Source organism: Rhinolophus hipposideros (genome assembly GCF_964194185.1).
Source record: "Rhinolophus hipposideros genome assembly, chromosome: 10".
In the NCBI taxonomy this organism is placed as follows: Eukaryota; Metazoa; Chordata; class Mammalia; order Chiroptera; family Rhinolophidae; genus Rhinolophus; species Rhinolophus hipposideros.
The window spans coordinates 25,260,201-25,278,942 of record NC_138056.1 but is presented as its reverse complement, the minus strand read 5'-3'; the positions used below and the strand labels follow the sequence as shown (position 1 = coordinate 25,278,942).

Sequence of the window (18,742 nt, the reverse complement as noted above, 5' to 3'; positions counted from 1 at the left end):
TGGTTTCCAAGGGTTAGGGGGGAGGGAAAGATGAATAGGCAGAGCACAGAGAATGTTTAGGGCAGTGAAACTACCCTGTATGAGACTTTAATGGTGGATACATGTTGTTACACATTTGTCCAGATCTATAGAATGTACAACACCAGGAAGAAACCCTACTGTAAACTATAGACATTGGGTGAAGATGTGTCAATGTAGGTCCATCAGTTGTACCAAATGTCCCACTATAGTGGGGATGTTGACACTAAGGGAGGTTGTGCATGTGTGGGAACATGGGGCAAATGGGAGCTCTACTTTCCCCTCAGTTTTACTGTGAACTTAAAACTGCTCTAAAAAATAAAGTCTCGGGAGTCCAGATGGCTCAGTTAGTCAGAGCATGAGCTCTTAATAACAAGGTTGCCAGTTCAATTCCTCCATGGGATGGTGGACTGCGACCCTTGCAACTAAAGGTTGAAAATGGCGACTGGACTTGGAGCTGAGCTGTGCCCTCCACAACCAGACGGAAGGACAACGACTTAGAGCTGATGGACCTGGAAAAACACACTGTTCCCCAATATTCCCCAATAAAAAATTTTAAAAATTTAAAAAAGAGTAAAGTCTATTAAAAAATGTAAGGGACCTCACCAAAAGTAGAAGTGCCAAAAAAAATAAATTATACTACATCAAAAATTAAAACTTCTGTGTTGCAAACAATGTCACCAAGAAAATGAAAAGACAACCCACAAAATGGGAGAAAATATTCAAATCATATGTGTGATAAGTGATTGTGTATACCAAATATATAAAGAACTCTTACAACTCAATAATAAAAAGACAAATAGCTCAATTAAAAAATGAGCAAAGGATCTGAGTAGAAGATATTTCTCCAAAGAAGGCACACAAATGGCTAATAAACACATGAAAAGATGTTCATCACCAATCATTAGGAAACTACAAATCAAAAAATCTCAATGAGATACCACTTCATACCAACTAGGATGGCTGTAATCAAAAGACAGAGAATAACAAGAGTTGATAAGGATACAAAGAAGTTGGAACCCTCATATGTTGATGATAAGGATATAAAATGGTGTGAATACATTGGAAAACAATTTGGCCAGTCCTCAAAATGTTAAACATGGAGTTATCATATTACCCAGGAATTCCACTCTTAGTTATATATCAATGAGAAATGGAAACATACATCCACTAACAAACGTCTATGCAAATGTTCATAGCAGCATTATTCACAACAGCCAAAATAGTGGAAACACACAACATTTCCATTAACTGATAAATAAATAAAATGTAATATTTCTATACAATGGACTATTATTTTGGCAGTACGAAAAAATAAATTACTAATGCAGAGTACAACATGGATGAAATTGGACAACCTTATGCTAAGTGGAAGAAATCCGTTTTGAAGGATCACATAAGGTATGATTCCCTTTATAATAAATGTCCAGAATAGGCAAATCTGTGGAGACAAATAAGGCTGGGGTGGGGCAGAAAGAATGGGAGGAACATGTGTGAGGTACAAGGTATCTGTTAGGGCAAATAGAAATGTTCCAAAATTAGATTGTAGGATGGATGCACAACCCTGTGAATATGCCGAAAAATGCTAAATGGGATTCTTCAAATGGGTAAACTTTCTGGACAGAAGCAGTGTAAGTGTGCACAGAAGCAGATCATTCAGCCTCACCAGGCCTCAGATGACTGCAGCCCCTACTGACACCCTCACTACCGCCTCACCAGAGACTCTTGAGTGAGAAACACCCAGCTAAACCACTCCCAGATTCCCGGCCCACAGACACAGTGTGATAATAAACACTTGTTGTTTTAAGTTACCGTGTTGGGGGGTAATTGTTTCGCAGCAATAAATAACTAACACAAATAAAATACAAACACAGGAAAAGGAAATGAGTATGTCTGTTTTCTCACAATCTTCACCAACATTGGATATTCCCAATTTTACAACCTCCCTATTTAATAGGAAGAAAATACCATCTCAATACTATCTCCTCGGTTTACATTTATTTAAATTTTAATGAGGCTGAACTTTTTTATTTGGTTTGCCTCTTTTGATTTTTCTTCTGTCTTGTATTCCCTTTTCATATTCTTTGTTTCTTGTTCTATTGAAGTGTTGATCCTTTTTTATTGCTGTATCAGACTTATTGTATATGAAGAGTATTATCCCATTTTCTGACACTTATATTGCACAGCTTTTCCCTATTTCCTTTCTGACTTTTGTTTATGCTATTTTAGGTTTAGAATTAAAAAAAAATTATATACTCAAAGCCATTAGTCTTTTCCTTTATGAGTTCTCTCTTTACTTGCAGATAAAGACATCCACTCACCACTACTATGCTTTAATTAAATGCTTTAATACATGATTTCTTCTAGATATTCTGTGGTTCCATGTTTAAGTTTAAATCTTAATTTAGCTGAAACTGATGGTTTGCATAAAGGAAGTGATCTAACTTTATGTTTTTGCAAACAAATAGAGGGATGGTTAACTTTAAAAACAAGCAAATAAAAAAACCTTATCGAAATAAAATCAGTAACAAAACGCAATACTGTATTTAAATTTATTCATTAGGATTATCGTTAATAGCTATACATTATCAATTAGTTAGAATTCATATGCCAGAATCTATCAATAGGCCAGAATCTGTGCCAAATCCTCAAAATGCTAGTAATAAGAATGCATCTATTTTGCAGACGTAGAATGTGAAGTTTGGAAAGGTTAAATGACTTGCCTAAGGCCACACAGCTAATAAGTGGTGGAGCCAAGATTAGTTATTAATATCCTAAAGCAGTAATTCTGTCTTTTTCTAATGAATAGAATGAGCTCCATTTATGATCCAGCTGCAAATAATTATCAAATTATCCTTCATTTTAGCCTTAACTAGATGGATATAGTTTGGGATATGACTAAATTTAGATCTAATTAAAATTATTAAACTTCCATAAGAATGAAATGCCTCATTAAAAGATAGTTTTGTTCTGTGAATCTAGAATAACTAATTTCAAAAATCAGTGATTGTGTCCGGGAATGTCACATTAAAATTTTTAGAATCAAAATTCTCAAAAATAACGTGTTTGAAACACAAAAGTATGCATTATTTGCTCACTATCAATACTAGTAGTAGGAATAATTAGAAAATAATAAATTGCTAGGTAAGGAAAGGTAAAAAGGACATCGGAGTAGAAGTGGATATTTAGGTACCTGAATTTTGGGAGAGGGAAGAAGAAAATACACTTAAACCTTGGTCCTGCTCTTCTGTGTCTGTAGGTGGGAAGGATGATACTTATACAAAACAGAATTACTATGTTGTCTGGTAATAGGAACCAACACTGTTCAGATAATGCATCAGAATGAAGTTCTCATGTGCAAGGACAGGCCTAAGAGCTGAAGGGATATTTTGGTTCAGTCTCAAAATTCTACTTGTTATTTTTACCAAGATGTACAAGCTTTAGTCTTTCTGTGATTCCGTTCCTACCAATCAGGAACCTCACTCTGATTCAGAAACGTAGTGGAGTCAGAAACAGGATAAAGGGAAAGGTGGGGTGAATCTCAGAATGAAGTTAGAAAAAATGTAATTTTAAAAATGCTTTGACATTTGACGGCTATGTCAAATTTCCTGCTTAAGAACAGAGCTAAAAGTGTATGTTTCTGGATTAGTTAGTGAGTGGAGCTGGGATTTTAGCTAGTGTGCCAACAAATAATTACTCAAGAAAACGTTATTATGTTAATTTACAAATTTACATTGTATCAAACTCTGCAAATTTCTAAAATGGTGCAGGCTGTCATGGAATAACAGCATTTCTGTTTAAGATTAAACTAGGAGGGGAATTACTGGGTTGTGTATACATGTTCACCTTAGTAGAGACTGCCAGTTCTCCAAAGTGCCAATTTATTCATTTTAATGAATAAGAAAACTGATGTGGATAAAGAAAAGATATTGGTACTCCCATGTTTATTGTGACATTATTCACAATAGCCAAGATATGGATATGGAAACAATCTAAGTACGTAAGTGTCCATAAAGGGATAAATGGATAAAGAAGATGTGGCATATATTTTATTTACATTTACACACACATACACATACACAGAGGAATGTTATTCATCCATTTTTGACAACATGGATGGACCTTGAGGTCATTATGCTAAATGAGGTGAATCAGACAGAGGAAGACAAATACTTCATGATATCACATCTATGTGGAATCTAAAAAAGCCAAACTCATAGAAACAGAGAAGAATGGTGGTTACCCGGGGGGGTGGGGGAATTGGGGAGATGTTATTTAAGGGTACAAACTTGCAACTAGTATATAAATAAGCTCTGGAGATCTAATACACAGCATAGTGATTATAATCAACAATAGTATGTTATAAACTTCAAAGTTGTTAAGAGAGTCGATCTTAATCTCACCACAAAGAACAAATAATAATTATATGAGGTGATAGAGGTGTTAGCTAATGCTATGGTGGCAATCATATTGCAATATATAAATAAACAAATCCATACAGTGTATGCCTTAAAATTATGCAATATGATATGTCAATTATATCTCAATAAAAATATTAAATTAGAATTTAAAATAAAAGAAAGAAAGCTGATGCCCTGAAATGCTAGGTGGTTTCTTAGCGATAGATGAAAGAAAATTATTTTTGGCTTTGGAGGACCTGCTGTTTAAAGTCAAACAAAACCTCAAAGGAAAGTAATGAGTTAAATTAGGCTAAATTCTGAACTTCTGGGCACAGAGTAAAATCATTTGTGCAGAAAAAGCATTTCTTGGTCTCAACAATAGACAGTGCATTTTATACAAATCTGGGAACAGAAAAACTTAGGAATAAAAGCTGTGGCGTATGAAGTCCTTACTTTAGAATAAATGCAGCCGTCAGTCCCAAACACCCACTTCTGAGAATTATCTTCTTTATGTCTGTAATGAAAATGTAATTCAGAGATTGACAACTTTTCTCCACACTGAAACATTTTATAGGTTTCAAATAAAAGAATCATTTTCTATATCGCCCGGCAGGAGGACTGCCCACATTCTACCCAGGATTCTACAATTGTACCATCACTGCTACCTCAGTAGCTAAATCCTTCCCTAAGACAATCAACTTCTTTGATACCCAAAGTGCTTTGGGGTTTGTGTGTGTGTGTTTGTGTGTGTATGTGTGTGTGTTTGTGTGTGTGTGTTACCACTGGAAACAGTGACTAAGAATTTTAGAGAATAAATAGAATCACTAAGAATATTATAGTAATTAAGTACAAGGATTAAGAAAATGGAATGGAAAAAGATACCATGGAAAATTAGAAACCTCAGGCACCTGTTTCTGAAACAACCGGAAAGTTTTATGAAGAAATATCAAATATTCTGAGCTACGTCTGAGTAAGAAAAACTAAAATATGATGAAGTTAATCATGCCTAAATTAACTAATCATGTATTCATTAATATTTAGAAACCTTACAAAAGTAGGACAAATGAATTAAATTAAGTGCATTGGGATGTTAAACAAGACTGTTCCTACTACTTCTGAGTTTTGACAGAGACATCAGTGGTTGAGAATAAGAGGTGTCAGGTAATGCTCTATTGTAAAGCAAGGTGCTCCACGAACTGGGCAGAACATGTAAAGGCAGGAGTCCAGAACTGGTTCCGTGTGCATTAGCCTCTCATCCACAACCAGTTTACATAAAAAAATGTGAAGAATTCTTGGCCATGTTGAAATGAGTACTTGATAATAATGTAGGCCTCTAGGCCCCTATCCTCAGATTTTGATTCAGAAACTCTGGACCCCAAGAAATCTACATTAGTAGATACTGCAAGTGATTCCAATTAGAAGAACTCTGGGGAATATGGATGTGTACATTATGGAACCAACTTTGGGAAACACTGACTAGAGTGATGAGAGCAGGTGGAGAAGAGAGGGCTCCATATTATAAAAGCATTGTAAGAGAGCTGATTTGATGACTGAATAAATGGGGTGGAGGTTAGAGGTTAATTTTCAGATGTCAAATTCAGGTTAAAAAAAGAAACATTATTAAAAGGAAGTGAAATTAGAATGGAGCAGAGGGGAGCAGAGATGTGAGAAAATACGAAGGGTTCCAATACCCACGCAAACATTGTTGTATGAAATATCATTCAAGGTCTAACTGATACTTAAGCTAAGAATCCCATTCTCGGATTTTAGACAGAGGTAGTTGTACAATTTCAGCCCTCAGTGGGGTAAGGGAGGTATTGGGAAAAGTAGTCTTCTAGAGATCTTTTTATTTTGTAATTAATAAAGGAAAAAAGAAGCTTTAAAAAAAAATGTCTTAGGGTCCAGAACTAGCATTTATTGTTATTATTATATTCACTATCCAAGAAAACAACATTTCTTTGAAATAGTCCACTTATCAGAGGGTAGAAGAAAGAGGCATCCAAGGCTACAGCTCAGTTTGGGGAAAATTTCATAGGCTAATGCCCGTTTCCCAGTTGGCTGTCAGGAGGACCAACACTAGGCTTCACAATTACGAATGTTTTCCCAAGCAGCTTCAAATGGCTCTGGTGGCTTCCAGTGTTACTTGGACAAAAAGTAGAATCCATAGTAAACAGGGGGAAAGGGATTTCCACTCCATGATTCTTACCATATTAAGAGTAGAGATAAGAAGTTTCATCCATCAATCCACGTACTGTGAAATTATACATGGGCAATTCTCTTATTCTGGTATTTCTAATGGTGTTACCTGTATATCTGAATGTTACTTAAAAGTTCGACGCATGGCAAACAGTCCTTTCCACATTGTGTACTCACTAGAGTCTGTCACTCTGTTTTAACCTAACTCTTAGCCTCCAAAACTTTAAGACTTCACCAAGGAAATGATTTTCAATCTCTCTGATTACCAAGTGACGTGCTGTCTGTTTACTTGTCTGCCTATCTTTCCATCTCTGCATCTAGCATTACACAGATACACTTGTTAGCTGTAGTTAATGGTATCCTGAAGGCCAAGTATTTGTTTAACCTACTCTAGATTAAGGTTGGCCCACTCCATTTCCAGCAAAACCTAAGGGAGAAAACAAAAAGTAGATGCAAAGAATAAACAAATAACTGAAAGATTAACCCTGAAATAAGGAAAACGGTAAAGATTACCAGACAGGTGATACAAATGAATAAAGCAGCCTAGAGCTAGTGTGAGGGCTGCTACTGGGAATGGTGCAGACAGAATAGAGCAAACCAGAGGGTGTATGTTCCATCTAAAGGGGGAATCCATCCCTGTATGATTGGTGCCCGGAGAGAATGAAGGTCCAGTGCTGTCCATTCTTCTCATTTTTTAAGCAAAAACAGAAATATGTATTTTTCTGTGAAATCTCCCTATTTCTACAGGCTCACAACTAACTCAAGAAATTGAATACTGTGCAGGCCAAACAAAAATCTATGGATCTTCAGTATTTAGTGGAATTTAACCTCTGTGTGTGTGTGTATAGCTGCAATTGGTTTATGAATTTAAAACTAAAGGCTAGATCCTACATAGCCACATTCTTTAAAAATGAAGCAAAATCAAAATTACATGGTGGCCTAAAAGAGAACTTTGATTCAATTAGTTTGTCTGCAAGACCTCCAAAATATCTTCTGGAAAAAAAGCATCCTATGATTTTTATATTTTAATGATATTCAAATGACATTGTTGTTTTGCCTTTCATCACTCATGGTCAGATGCACATCACAGAAAAAATATTAAAAAGACAAATATGTGCAAGCACTTGCTATATTGAGTAAGAATAAGATGAGTGACACCCAATGAGACATAACTGAACTAATGAGGCATGATATGTTTACAATATTCTTTGCAAGTTGTCAGGTTGCTACTTTAAGTGCTAGTTCTATTATTTTTAGCATATAAAAGGCTATGTCTTGATTTGTAGCTTTGTTAAAATTATATGATACTACTTAGGAGAAGAGAAAGAAATTTGTCTCCAGAAATTGCTGTCACATGAGGATGTTTATCATTATTTATAATGAGATACAGTTATGTTAAAATAAGTCATCCAGGCACTTAAAAGCTCTGGAAAAGAGAAACATATTTAAAAGTATATACCCAGAGGTGAGGTAAGCTCTAACAGTTTTGGCCCTTACTGCTTCCTAAGAAACAAAATGTAGCTTCACCGTGAATGAGAACCTCTAGTTTTCCAAATTTTCTGCTATTATGCCTCCACCTTGCAATAGATTTTGTTTCTCAAGTAAAGTCAAGTTACATTAATACAAAGGCAAATGATCCTAATTTGCATAGGGATCCTCCCTTTCTCCTGCCCATTTTTACCTCTCTCCCCTCTCCTTTCTTTCCTTTCTAAACCATACCTTTTCTTGTAAACAGAGATTCTTCAAGTAAAACCACATTTTTAATTTTTTTAAATTATCATCTCTTTCCTTGCCCGAGCTCTAGTTTCTATAGTCAACAAAGATATCGAGTTTGGGGCTTCAGTCCCACCCAATTCTATGACAATCCTGGCCAGGCTAGGATGTACCTTCAGCGGTCTAAGACCACATCAGCACTAGTTTTAGTATCCAGTTAGGCCAAGGAGAGCCTTGGGCATGAAAAGCATCTCCATCAAGCCATAGATAAAACCTTTCCAAACACCTTCCACTTTTGATACCATGTTAAGGTCTGGCTGCCTGCCGCTTGAAAAGGTAAAAAAAACGAGATGTGGTTGGTGGAAAGAAAAGCTGGTTTATTCAGAATGCCGGTATTCTGGGAAGATGGCGGACTGCTGTCCACAGGCCACCTCCCCATTTCCAGAATGAGCAGAAGGTTTTATAGGTACACAAGAAGAACAAAGGAAAGGGGGAGTCAGTTAGGCAGATTCCAGTGCTGACATCCTCACTGGGGTCTCGTTTGTTTTAAGAGAATGTTATCTCTGGACTCCAGACTTGGTCTGGCCACAGTGGCCTGAGGCTTTATGTGTATTCTGGTGTCTGGGATCCTGAGGATTAAAAAATTGCCCTTTCCCCGCTAGGATTTTGTTAATTAAATGGATTAATGAGGTATGAGTAGTTTTGAGAAAGGGAACAAAACAGAGTTCTTTAGTTACTCAGTGAGGGGAGAAACAAAGAGAAAATAGCTGAATATCAGGGCGGATCTAACCGCAAACTAGCTAGGTATAATTACAGGTGACTAGATAGCGGGCTATGCAATGAGCCAAACTGCAAACCAGCTAAATCTAATTATGTTATTGATTTACCGAATTTCACCCTTACAGTTTGACCTAGACCGCTGATCAGCTCTCCCACTGAGAGTGCTCTTCCCTCACCCTTCCCCTTAAAAGTAACCATTTAGTCAGTCCTTACCCTTATCATTTTGATTTTTTGTGCATTTTCTTAGTTTGTTTTTTGTACCTTTTAAAAACAACTTATTGAGAAATAATTGACACAGTATTATAAAATACAGTAAAAGCGACAGGCATATATTTAAGTGTAAAATTTGAAGATGTTTTGAAACATGTATATACCTGCTAAAGCATCACAACAATCAAGATAATGAACATATTCATATCCATTATAGCTGAAAAATTACCCCCAAAGTTTCCTAGTGCCTCTTTCGCAATCCCTTCTTTTTTATCTGTTCCCACCTTTCTATCAAAAGCCAAACACTGATATGCTTTCTAGATTAGTTAGCATTCTCTAAAGTTTTATATAAACAGAATCAAACAGTATATACTCTTTTTGATTTTGCTCCTTTCCCTAAATATAATTACTTTGAGACTCATCTACATTGTTGCATGTATCAAGAATTTATTCCTTTCTATTGCTGAGTAATATTTTATCACATAGACATACCATATTTACCTATTCACCTATGGATGGATATTGGGATTGTTTCCAGGTTTTACTCTTGGGAATTAGAAATAGAGCTGCTAGGAATATTTGTATTCAAGTCTTTGTAAGGACTTATGTTTTCATTTCTCTTGAGTAACTTTCTAGGAGTATAATGACTAGGTAATAAGGTATATATATTTTTAATATTTTAGGAAAGTACCAGCTGTTTTCCCCAACTGAACCATTTTGAATTTCTACCAACCGAGTATCAGAATTCCAGTAGCTACACATCCTCACCTACATTTGGCATGGTCAGTCTTTTAAACATTGGACATTGTACGACACATGTAGTGGTACTTAATTAGGGGTTTATTTTGCATTCCCCTAATGATTAATGATCACTGACTGAGCATCATTTGAGATGCTCAGATGATTGAGCATCTTTTCATATGCCAACTGTATACTTTCCTGTTAACGTATCTGTTCAAATAATTTATCTGCCCATTTTTTTCTTGAGTTGTGTGTGAATTTTGCATATATACATACATATATATGTATACATATATGTATACATGTATATGTATACATATATATGGCATATATTTTCTCCTTGTGTGTAGCTTATTATTCTCTTGAAAATATCTTTCAAAGAGCAGAATTCCTTAATTTTAATGAAGTTCAATTGGTCAATTTATATTTTTGTGAATCACGCTTTTGGTGTCATGTCTAGGAAAGTTTTACCTAATACAAGATTATAAATATTTTCTCCTATGTTTTCATCTAAAATATTTAAAGTTTTAGGTTTTACACTTAGGTCTATGAATTATTTTGAGTGAATTACTCTCTATGGTGTGAGGTATATATCAAAGTTCATTTTCTTACATATGAATATCCAATTGTTCCATCACCGTTTGTCCAAAAAAAATTTTTCTCCACTGAATTTTCCTTGCACTTTTGTCAAAAATCAATTGACCATGTATATGAAGGTCTATTTCTGGATGCTCTCTTCTGTTCCACTGATCTAATTGTCTACTTTGGTGCCAAGAGCACACCATTTTAATCACTGTAGTTTTATAATAAGTCTTGTCAGGTAAAATAGGTCTTCCGAGCTTGTTTTTTATCAAAATTGTTTTGACTAGTTTAGGTCCTTTGAATTTCCACATGAATTTTAAAATCAGCTTGATAATTTCTATAAAAGAAACCTACTGGGGTGTTGACTGAGCTTTATTCAATCTGTAGATCAATTTGAGGAGAATGAACATCATAACAATATAGAGTCTTGCAGTCCATGAACACCATATATACCTGCATTTATTTAGTCTTCTTAAATTTCACTCAGCAGTGTTTTGTAGTTTTCCGTGCACAAGCCTTGGAACATATTTTGCCTGATTTATTCTTAGGCATGTAATACTTTTGACGTTATTGTAAATGGATATGTATAAATTTCAATTTCCAATCATTTGTTGCTAGTATATAGGAACATAACCAATATGTGTATATTGTTCTCAAGCCTTCAAACTCATTAAACTAGTTCTCTTTTACTAATTCTACGTAGAACTTTTTGTAGATTTTATAGTATTTCTACATAGAAAAATCATGTCGTCTGAAAATATAGTTTTACTTCTTCAATTCCTATCTAAATAGGAACTTGATCATTTCTATTTGGATGTGTTCTTTGATATGTGGGTTATTTAGAAGTGTGTTACTTAGTGTCCAAATATTTGGGGTGGGGTTGAGGAGTTCCAGAAAGCTTTATGCTGTTGATTGCTAATTTAACTCAATTATGGTCAGAGAACATGTTTTATAACACTTGAATTATCTTAACTATATTGAGACTTGTTTTATAGCCAGAATATAGTCTATTTTGGTTAATATCCTGTGCACTTGAAATGAATATGTCTTCTGCTGTTGATGGGTGCATTATTCTATAAATATCAATTAGCTGGTTGATTCTGCTGCTCTAGTCTTCATATCTTTACAGATTTATTTCTATTTGTTCTATTAATTATTGAAATGTTACTGTTTTTGCTGACTACAGCTATAGATTCTTCTCTTTCTCCTTGTAGTTCTATAAGCTTTCACTTCCTGTATTTTGAAGCTGTGTTACAAGGTGAACAAATGTATAGGATTGTTATATCTTCCTGATGAATTAATCCCTTAAACATTATGAAATGATCCTCTTTATCCCTGCTTATATTCATTATACCAAAGTCTATTTTGCCTGATATTAATTTAGCCATTCTAGCTTTCTTTGGATTACTTTTATCATTTTCCATGGTACTTTTAACATATTCGTGTCCTCATATTTAAAGCGGGTTTTTTGTAAGTTAGTGTATAGAGACCTGTTTTCCTTAATCTAATCTGACATCTGACTTTTAAATAGGGTGTTTAGATTTATTATATTTAATGTGATTATTGATATAGTTGGGTTGAAACCTACCATCTTGTTAGTTATTTTCTCTTTGTCCTATCTGTTCTTTGTACCCCTTTCCTTCATTATCTGTCTTCTTTTTGGATTGACTGGCGGTTTTTTTTATGATTTCATTTTATCTGTATTTTTGGCTTGTTATCATAACTCTTTCTTATTTTATTTTAGTGGCTGCTTTAGGGTCTTATACATCTTTACTTATACATCTTTAGCTTATCAGTCTACTTTCAGTTGATATCATACCATTTGACAAATATAAGAAGCTGTCTTCCTTTTCTCTCTAATTAGCTTTTGTGCTATTGCCTTCATACATTTTACTTCTACATGTTATTCTTTCTATGTTTTTTTTTTTGCTTTAAATAATACACTATATTTTAAAGAGAAATAATAAGAAATAAGGTCTTTATATTACCTAGGTAGTTACTATTCCCAATGCTCTTTATTTCCATCTGGTATCATTTTTCTTCTCCTTGAAGGTCTTCTTTTAATATTGTTTGTTGTGCAGATCTGTTGGTAATAAATTCTTTCAGTTTGTGAATATTTGAAATATTGGGAAAGGACAGGTTGGTTTGTTTGTTTGTTTTCACTTAGCATTTTAAACATGTTCTTCCACTTTCTTCTCACTTGTATTATTGCCAAAAAGAAATTGGCCCAACCTTATCTTTGTTCCTCTTACATATGTCTTTTTTCTTTGTATGCTTCTAAGATTTTCTCTTTACCAGTAATTTTAGGCAATTTTATAATGATTTTCCTTGGTTTTATTTCTCCATTTCTTGTGCTTAGAATTTGCTGAACTTCTTCAATCTCTAGGTTATAATTCTCACAAAATTTGGAAATTTTTCAGAAAGCATTTCTTCCAATATTCTGTTCTCTACTTCTTCCCTTCAGAAAATCTAATTACTCAGAGATTAGGCTATATGAAGTTTCTCACATCTCAGTAATGCTGTGTTCCTTTTCTTTTTTTCAGTATTTTTTTTCTCTCTGGCTTTCATTGTGAATAGTTTCTATTGTTTTCTCTTCAAGTTCACTAATATTTTCTTCCACAATGTCTAATATGCCATTAGTCATATTAAATATATTTTACATTTCATACATTGTCGTTGTCATCTCCAGAAATTTGATTTTAGTCTTTTTATATCTTCCATGTCTCTATTTAATATGCTTAATCTTCCCTCTAGCTTCTTGAATATATGGAATACAGTTACAACAACTGTTTCAATATGCTGTCTATTCAATAAGTGTGTAATTTCTGAGTCAGTTACAATTGATTGATTTTTGTCTTTGTTATAACCACGGACTAAATGAGCAGAGCATCTGTGTCTCCATGTTCCATGGTCAGGCCTTGCCATTATCATCACAAGTTGATTCTTGATATGTCCTTAGTTTATAGCACTGATTCTGCTCCAGATATCTTGTTACCCACTCCACATACAGCACCACATCAGAACGGGACTGCTTTGGGTTTGTTTATCCCTCCTTGGGAAGTATGTGTTTAGGACTGTATTAGCACTGGGTAGTTTGCATGCTGACAAGCTACTGCTTCCCTCTCCCTTCCACCTGGGTTTCTCAATGAGCTCACTAATTGTGACACAGCCACTGAGATATTTGCTACTATACTTGGCACTCACTGGCAATTGTCTGACTAGACTTTAACCTAGAGGCAGTGTAGTGTTGTGGCAAAGAAGAAGTTATAGAATCTGACTGCTTGGGTTTGCAATCATGCCCAACCACTTAGTAGGTCCCCAAGTAAATGACTGACTTTTCTATGTCTCAATTTCCTCATCTGTAAAGATGATAATAATAATATGTACCTTATTAGGTTGTTGTAGGATTAAATGTAACAATACAATATAAAGAAATTACAATGGTTGTCAGGCTCAGACATTTTTTCTTTTTGCTAGAGTAAGATATATAGCCAAAATTTGCCATTTTGTAATATTCTAATACCTGTTGGACAATCTATTTTGCATAGTAGAGAAAATTTCCCTTCTGTATTAGCAGCTGGACTAGTTTCAATGGTGCCTGAGTACCCTAGCTCTGGTTTCAACATTTAGCACATCCTAACTGCCTATTTAGCCAGAAGTAGTTGGGTAATAGCTTTCTCAGTCCTGAAGTACAACAGGATTTATTTTTGTCAACACAGCTGAAATCAGAAGACGAATGGACAAGAAAAAAGAAAGCATCTAGGAGACAATAGTTCCAGACTATTGAATATAAATCTATTTTCTTCCTCATAGCTAAATTTTTAAATTTTATTTTTTAATTTTAATTTTATAATCCCAAGTCAGACAAAAAAACAAATAGAAAGGACACTTTCAGTTGTTTACAAGCCAGCAATATTTTGTTTCCTTGATTTTTCTTTCATAGTTCAATATTTTATATTTAGAACATAGAGAAAAGGTTACGAATACACACACAACATGATAATTATAAAGTAGCAACTTTTCTGCAACATAGGTACATATTGGAGGCCAACATTTCACTGTTTAAAATATCTAAGACACAATACCAAGGTAAATGGGATACGTATCCAAACTCATTTTAGATTAGAAAACTTAATATTGATGTTATGAAATTTAAACACAGACTGAATATTCCATCTAAGCCAGGAGGCATCATGATTTGACTGCTCAGAAATGTTGAAATTAACATTTATTGTTTTGAGTTAAATAGCTCACAAGCATTACCTTTTCTGTAGGATTAATTTATATCCTTCTAGTGATGTTCCCTCAGCAGCCTTGACTCTAATTGGATGACCAACAGCTAAGCAGCCCTGAGTTATCGCTCGGCTCAGGATCATTCCAGTCTTCCAATGAATAGAGAGAGGAGAAAGGTCTAAATAAGTTAAAAGAACCAGAAAATTCAACAATGTGTCGCACATAGTGAGGTCATTATGCCTGGATAACCCTGGATATTAACAGTTGCTGAAAGTGAAACAGTACCCACAACTTAGCAGTCAGTGAGCCCTGCTCAGAGTCAGTGATCTTCTCTGTCCGACAAGGGTGGCATTTCATAGTTCAGCGCAAAAATAAAACAGACCTTGATATCTTCATTTGTCCTTTTTTTTTCTGTGCATATTTCACAGTGCAGCGATTTGGGGTCCATCACGTGTCACTTGTTATAACTACAGAGCTTACTTGAAAAATATGTATGCACAGGAAAAAAAAAGTGCAGTGAACTGACAAGATTGAAACAAATCTTTAACCTTCATACCAATTGAAAGTTTTACTCTGGGTCTAAATACCATGGGCTAAACATTTTAAGGTGGGTTTGTGAATTGCTTTTATTTTAAATGTTAGGATTCTCTAATAAGGAAATTGATTGGGAATATTGTTTGAATAGCCACGTAACAATTTTCTTGTTTAGTGAATCAACAAAACCTTTCAAATAAGTGAAAAACACTGAAAAATTTAGTCACATACATTGAGAATTTGTGGCACACAAAATTCTCTATCTGAACAGGTAAAAACTTTTATTTTGAGAAAAGGTAGAGAATGTTCAATTTAAAGATTCTCAAAACTGCTTTCTTTTTAGCATATAACTTTCATTTCTCACGTTTTTGTTGTGTGGGAAAGAAATATATGATGACTTAAGAAAAGCATTTTTTTAAAAATTTGGTTCTAATCAGCACTGAATGGAATCCTCATTTGATCATGGTTCTCTATACAGAAAAGAAACTACTTGGGGTGAGGAAAAGAATCATCATTTATTAAGCACTTTCTATATACCAGAACTATGCTTGAACTTCCCACATGCTTTCTCATTCAATCTTTGTAGTCACTGTGAAAAACAGGTCTGATTAACTTCATTGTGTAGATAAGTGTCTCGATGCATGTGGCTAAGTAACTTTTCTAAGGTTACACAAAAGAGTCTATTCCAATCTAGCTCCAAAACCCATACTCTTTTCAGTAACCATTTCCATTATTTTCGAGGAAATTTTAGATAAGCACAGGTTATTTTACATCATAAAATTCTACAAACAGATACCACAGAATTACAAAATATGAGATCTAGAAAAGAACCTTCTACATGTACTGGTCTGACTCTGTAGATGAGAAGACGAAGGGCCAGATAAAGTATGTTAGTTACCTGACGTCACACAGGTATTCAGTGGCAGTGCTAAAATGAAAACACTTCTATCATGCCCATAAATTGGTCAAATACAGAGCAGTGTGTTATATTACAGTGACTAGGTGTACATTTTGAAGTCAGACAGACCAAGAATCCTTCCTCTGCCACTTACCAGACACAGTTTTTTCAGCTGTATAATGAAAACCTGCAGAGTTTTATAAGATTAAATGAAATAATAAATGTGTATATGATGCCTAACATATAGCAGATGTTTAACAAAATGGCAGATGTGATTATTAAATCAGAAACAAAATGCAACTGAAAAAGGGCTAGTAGTTAATAGTCTCCAGGAAGCCTATTTAAGAAATATCTCGTCTAACCTCATTCTGCCTTGTTATATAGAATGAATAGTATGCCTTAGTATCTTTGTGTCTTAATTACTCTGTATGTTTGTTTTTAACTCTCAGGGAATAAAAAAATAATAATGAAGGGCAATCTAAAATTTCATTTGAGGAAATAGTTTCAACCTCCTCCTCCCCCCCCCAAAAAAAAAGTAAAGTAGCAGTAAACTTGCTGGGTGACTCTGACCCCCTGGAAGTGCTAAGAAAAAACAAAACAGTCCATAGGGAAGGGGCGACGGGAGATCCAAGCTGCACCATCTCTTTCCAGACATAAATATTTGGGGCAATTCCAAAACATATTTCAATAGTAATAAAGTAGAAAAGTAAATAGTGCCAATGCACAGGTATAAATGTGTTGCTGTTCACATTTTATACTCAGGAATTTCTTCTAAAACTGTCCTTACAAAGACTATGCCATCATTACATGGTGCTAATCCACCAGGCTCCAAGAAGCACAACTATGAAGATTCGGAGTGGCAGCAAATGACATTCAGACAAATCTCATGAAAATGGTGAGTCTACGGACTATCCATAAGCTTTATGCTGGGTTTAAATGCACTCTGGAGCATGAATTAATTAGCACATCTAACAGGGAATTAAGTGCTCACGTGGGGTACCACAGAAGTCCTGGGCACTAGACAAACCAAGGGCAGGGAAGCAGCATTCGTAACAGCCAACAACTTATCACACTGACACTGGCATGCTTGTGGGCAATTGGGCACTGGGGGCAGGAGCAATATGGTGAGCTGGCGAGCACAGGAAGTCACTCAGGGAGAGCAGTCAGTCTTGGGTACCTTTGTAATCAGCCATACGCTGGCTGCAGGCCAGAGCGTCGATGGCACTATGTGACTTGCGCTGTTCACTTCACTCCTCGAGGAACTCCGCTTTCCAATGGAAACAGAGGCATAAAGGACAATACTGGGATCCACCTATACCATGAGAAGAAGTACGCGTTTTTCACTTAGAGTCTGAAAGTTAACCTTCCTCAATACACTTACCCAAAGTAATTATCCCAGAATGTTATGTTCCCGATTGAGAAGGTCTCTTTTGAAATAGTAGTGCTCGACTCCGATTAATTCAATTCAATCAATAGTTGTTGAGTACCAGTTCTGATACGCAAGGCCCTAGACTGTGGGGGGTGGGATATTATAAAATAATTTTTCTGCCCTTAAGAAACTCACCACAGTAGCAGCGACGGCAGCAGCAACAACAGCAACGATACACACATAACACACACACACATACACACACACACAATTTCATGTTAAGTTCCATGTGGATGATTAAATAGCATTATAGGTATTCGAAGAATGGAAGGCTCATCTCTGCTGCAGCAACACAGAATGGACCACCTTGAGAGACGTAACATCTGGACCAGGCCTTAGAGGATGGAGACAGTTGTACAGGAATAATGAAGAACACAAAAGTATCCCAAACAAAGGCAAGGAAGCATAATCCATGTATCTGAGGACTTGTCAATAGGCTCAAAAGGTAAATTTAGCCAAACTGTAGAAGGGGTCAAGTGTAAGGCGATGGACTTAGATGTGAGCAGGGGGCCAGTGAAAGCTTTCAAGCAGGAGGGACTGGATTACAGCAAGTTTTAGGAAGGCTGATCTGGCAGGGAGATGCAATGTATTGTAAGACGGAGACATTGAGGGCAAAGAGAGCAGTTAGGAGCCCACACAATCTCTTAAGAATAAAGAGATATGAGTTGAGACGTTAGTGACAGTTGTGGACATGGACAGGTGGGGACTGACTAGGAAGACACTACATTTGTGCTGGTTATCAGATGACAGACGTGAAAGGTATCGGGCACCTTTTACAGCTTCTCGTTCCAACTTAATTGTCATATTAACAGGCATTCGTGTCACCTGTAGGAATTCTGTCACTTCATAGTTTAATAAACCTTATCTCCTAACTTACATGATCACTTCTTCTGAGCAATCATGCTAAGTTTTTAAGTTCCAATATTAATTTGTAAAGGACATGGGAATATGCTTGTTTATGCTTTAAACCCAATAAATGATGTTGCTTCAATAACAATTTAAATTACT

General features: G+C 35.4%; 1 protein-coding gene across 1 annotated transcript in view; it reads right to left on the bottom strand.

Moving 5' to 3' along the window:
• The window catches only part of DCDC1 (doublecortin domain containing 1), a 383,234-nt gene that overhangs the window by 156,892 nt on the left and 207,600 nt on the right, over positions 1–18,742 (bottom strand). Inside the window, exons 16-18 of the mRNA XM_081062445.1 lie at positions 17,483–17,617; positions 14,904–15,022; positions 4,872–4,932 (exon numbers count right to left, since the gene is read on the bottom strand). Coding sequence (XP_080918571.1) covers positions 4,872–4,932; positions 14,904–15,022; positions 17,483–17,617 — 315 coding nt within the window. The remainder of the gene's footprint in view (positions 1–4,871; positions 4,933–14,903; positions 15,023–17,482; positions 17,618–18,742) is intronic.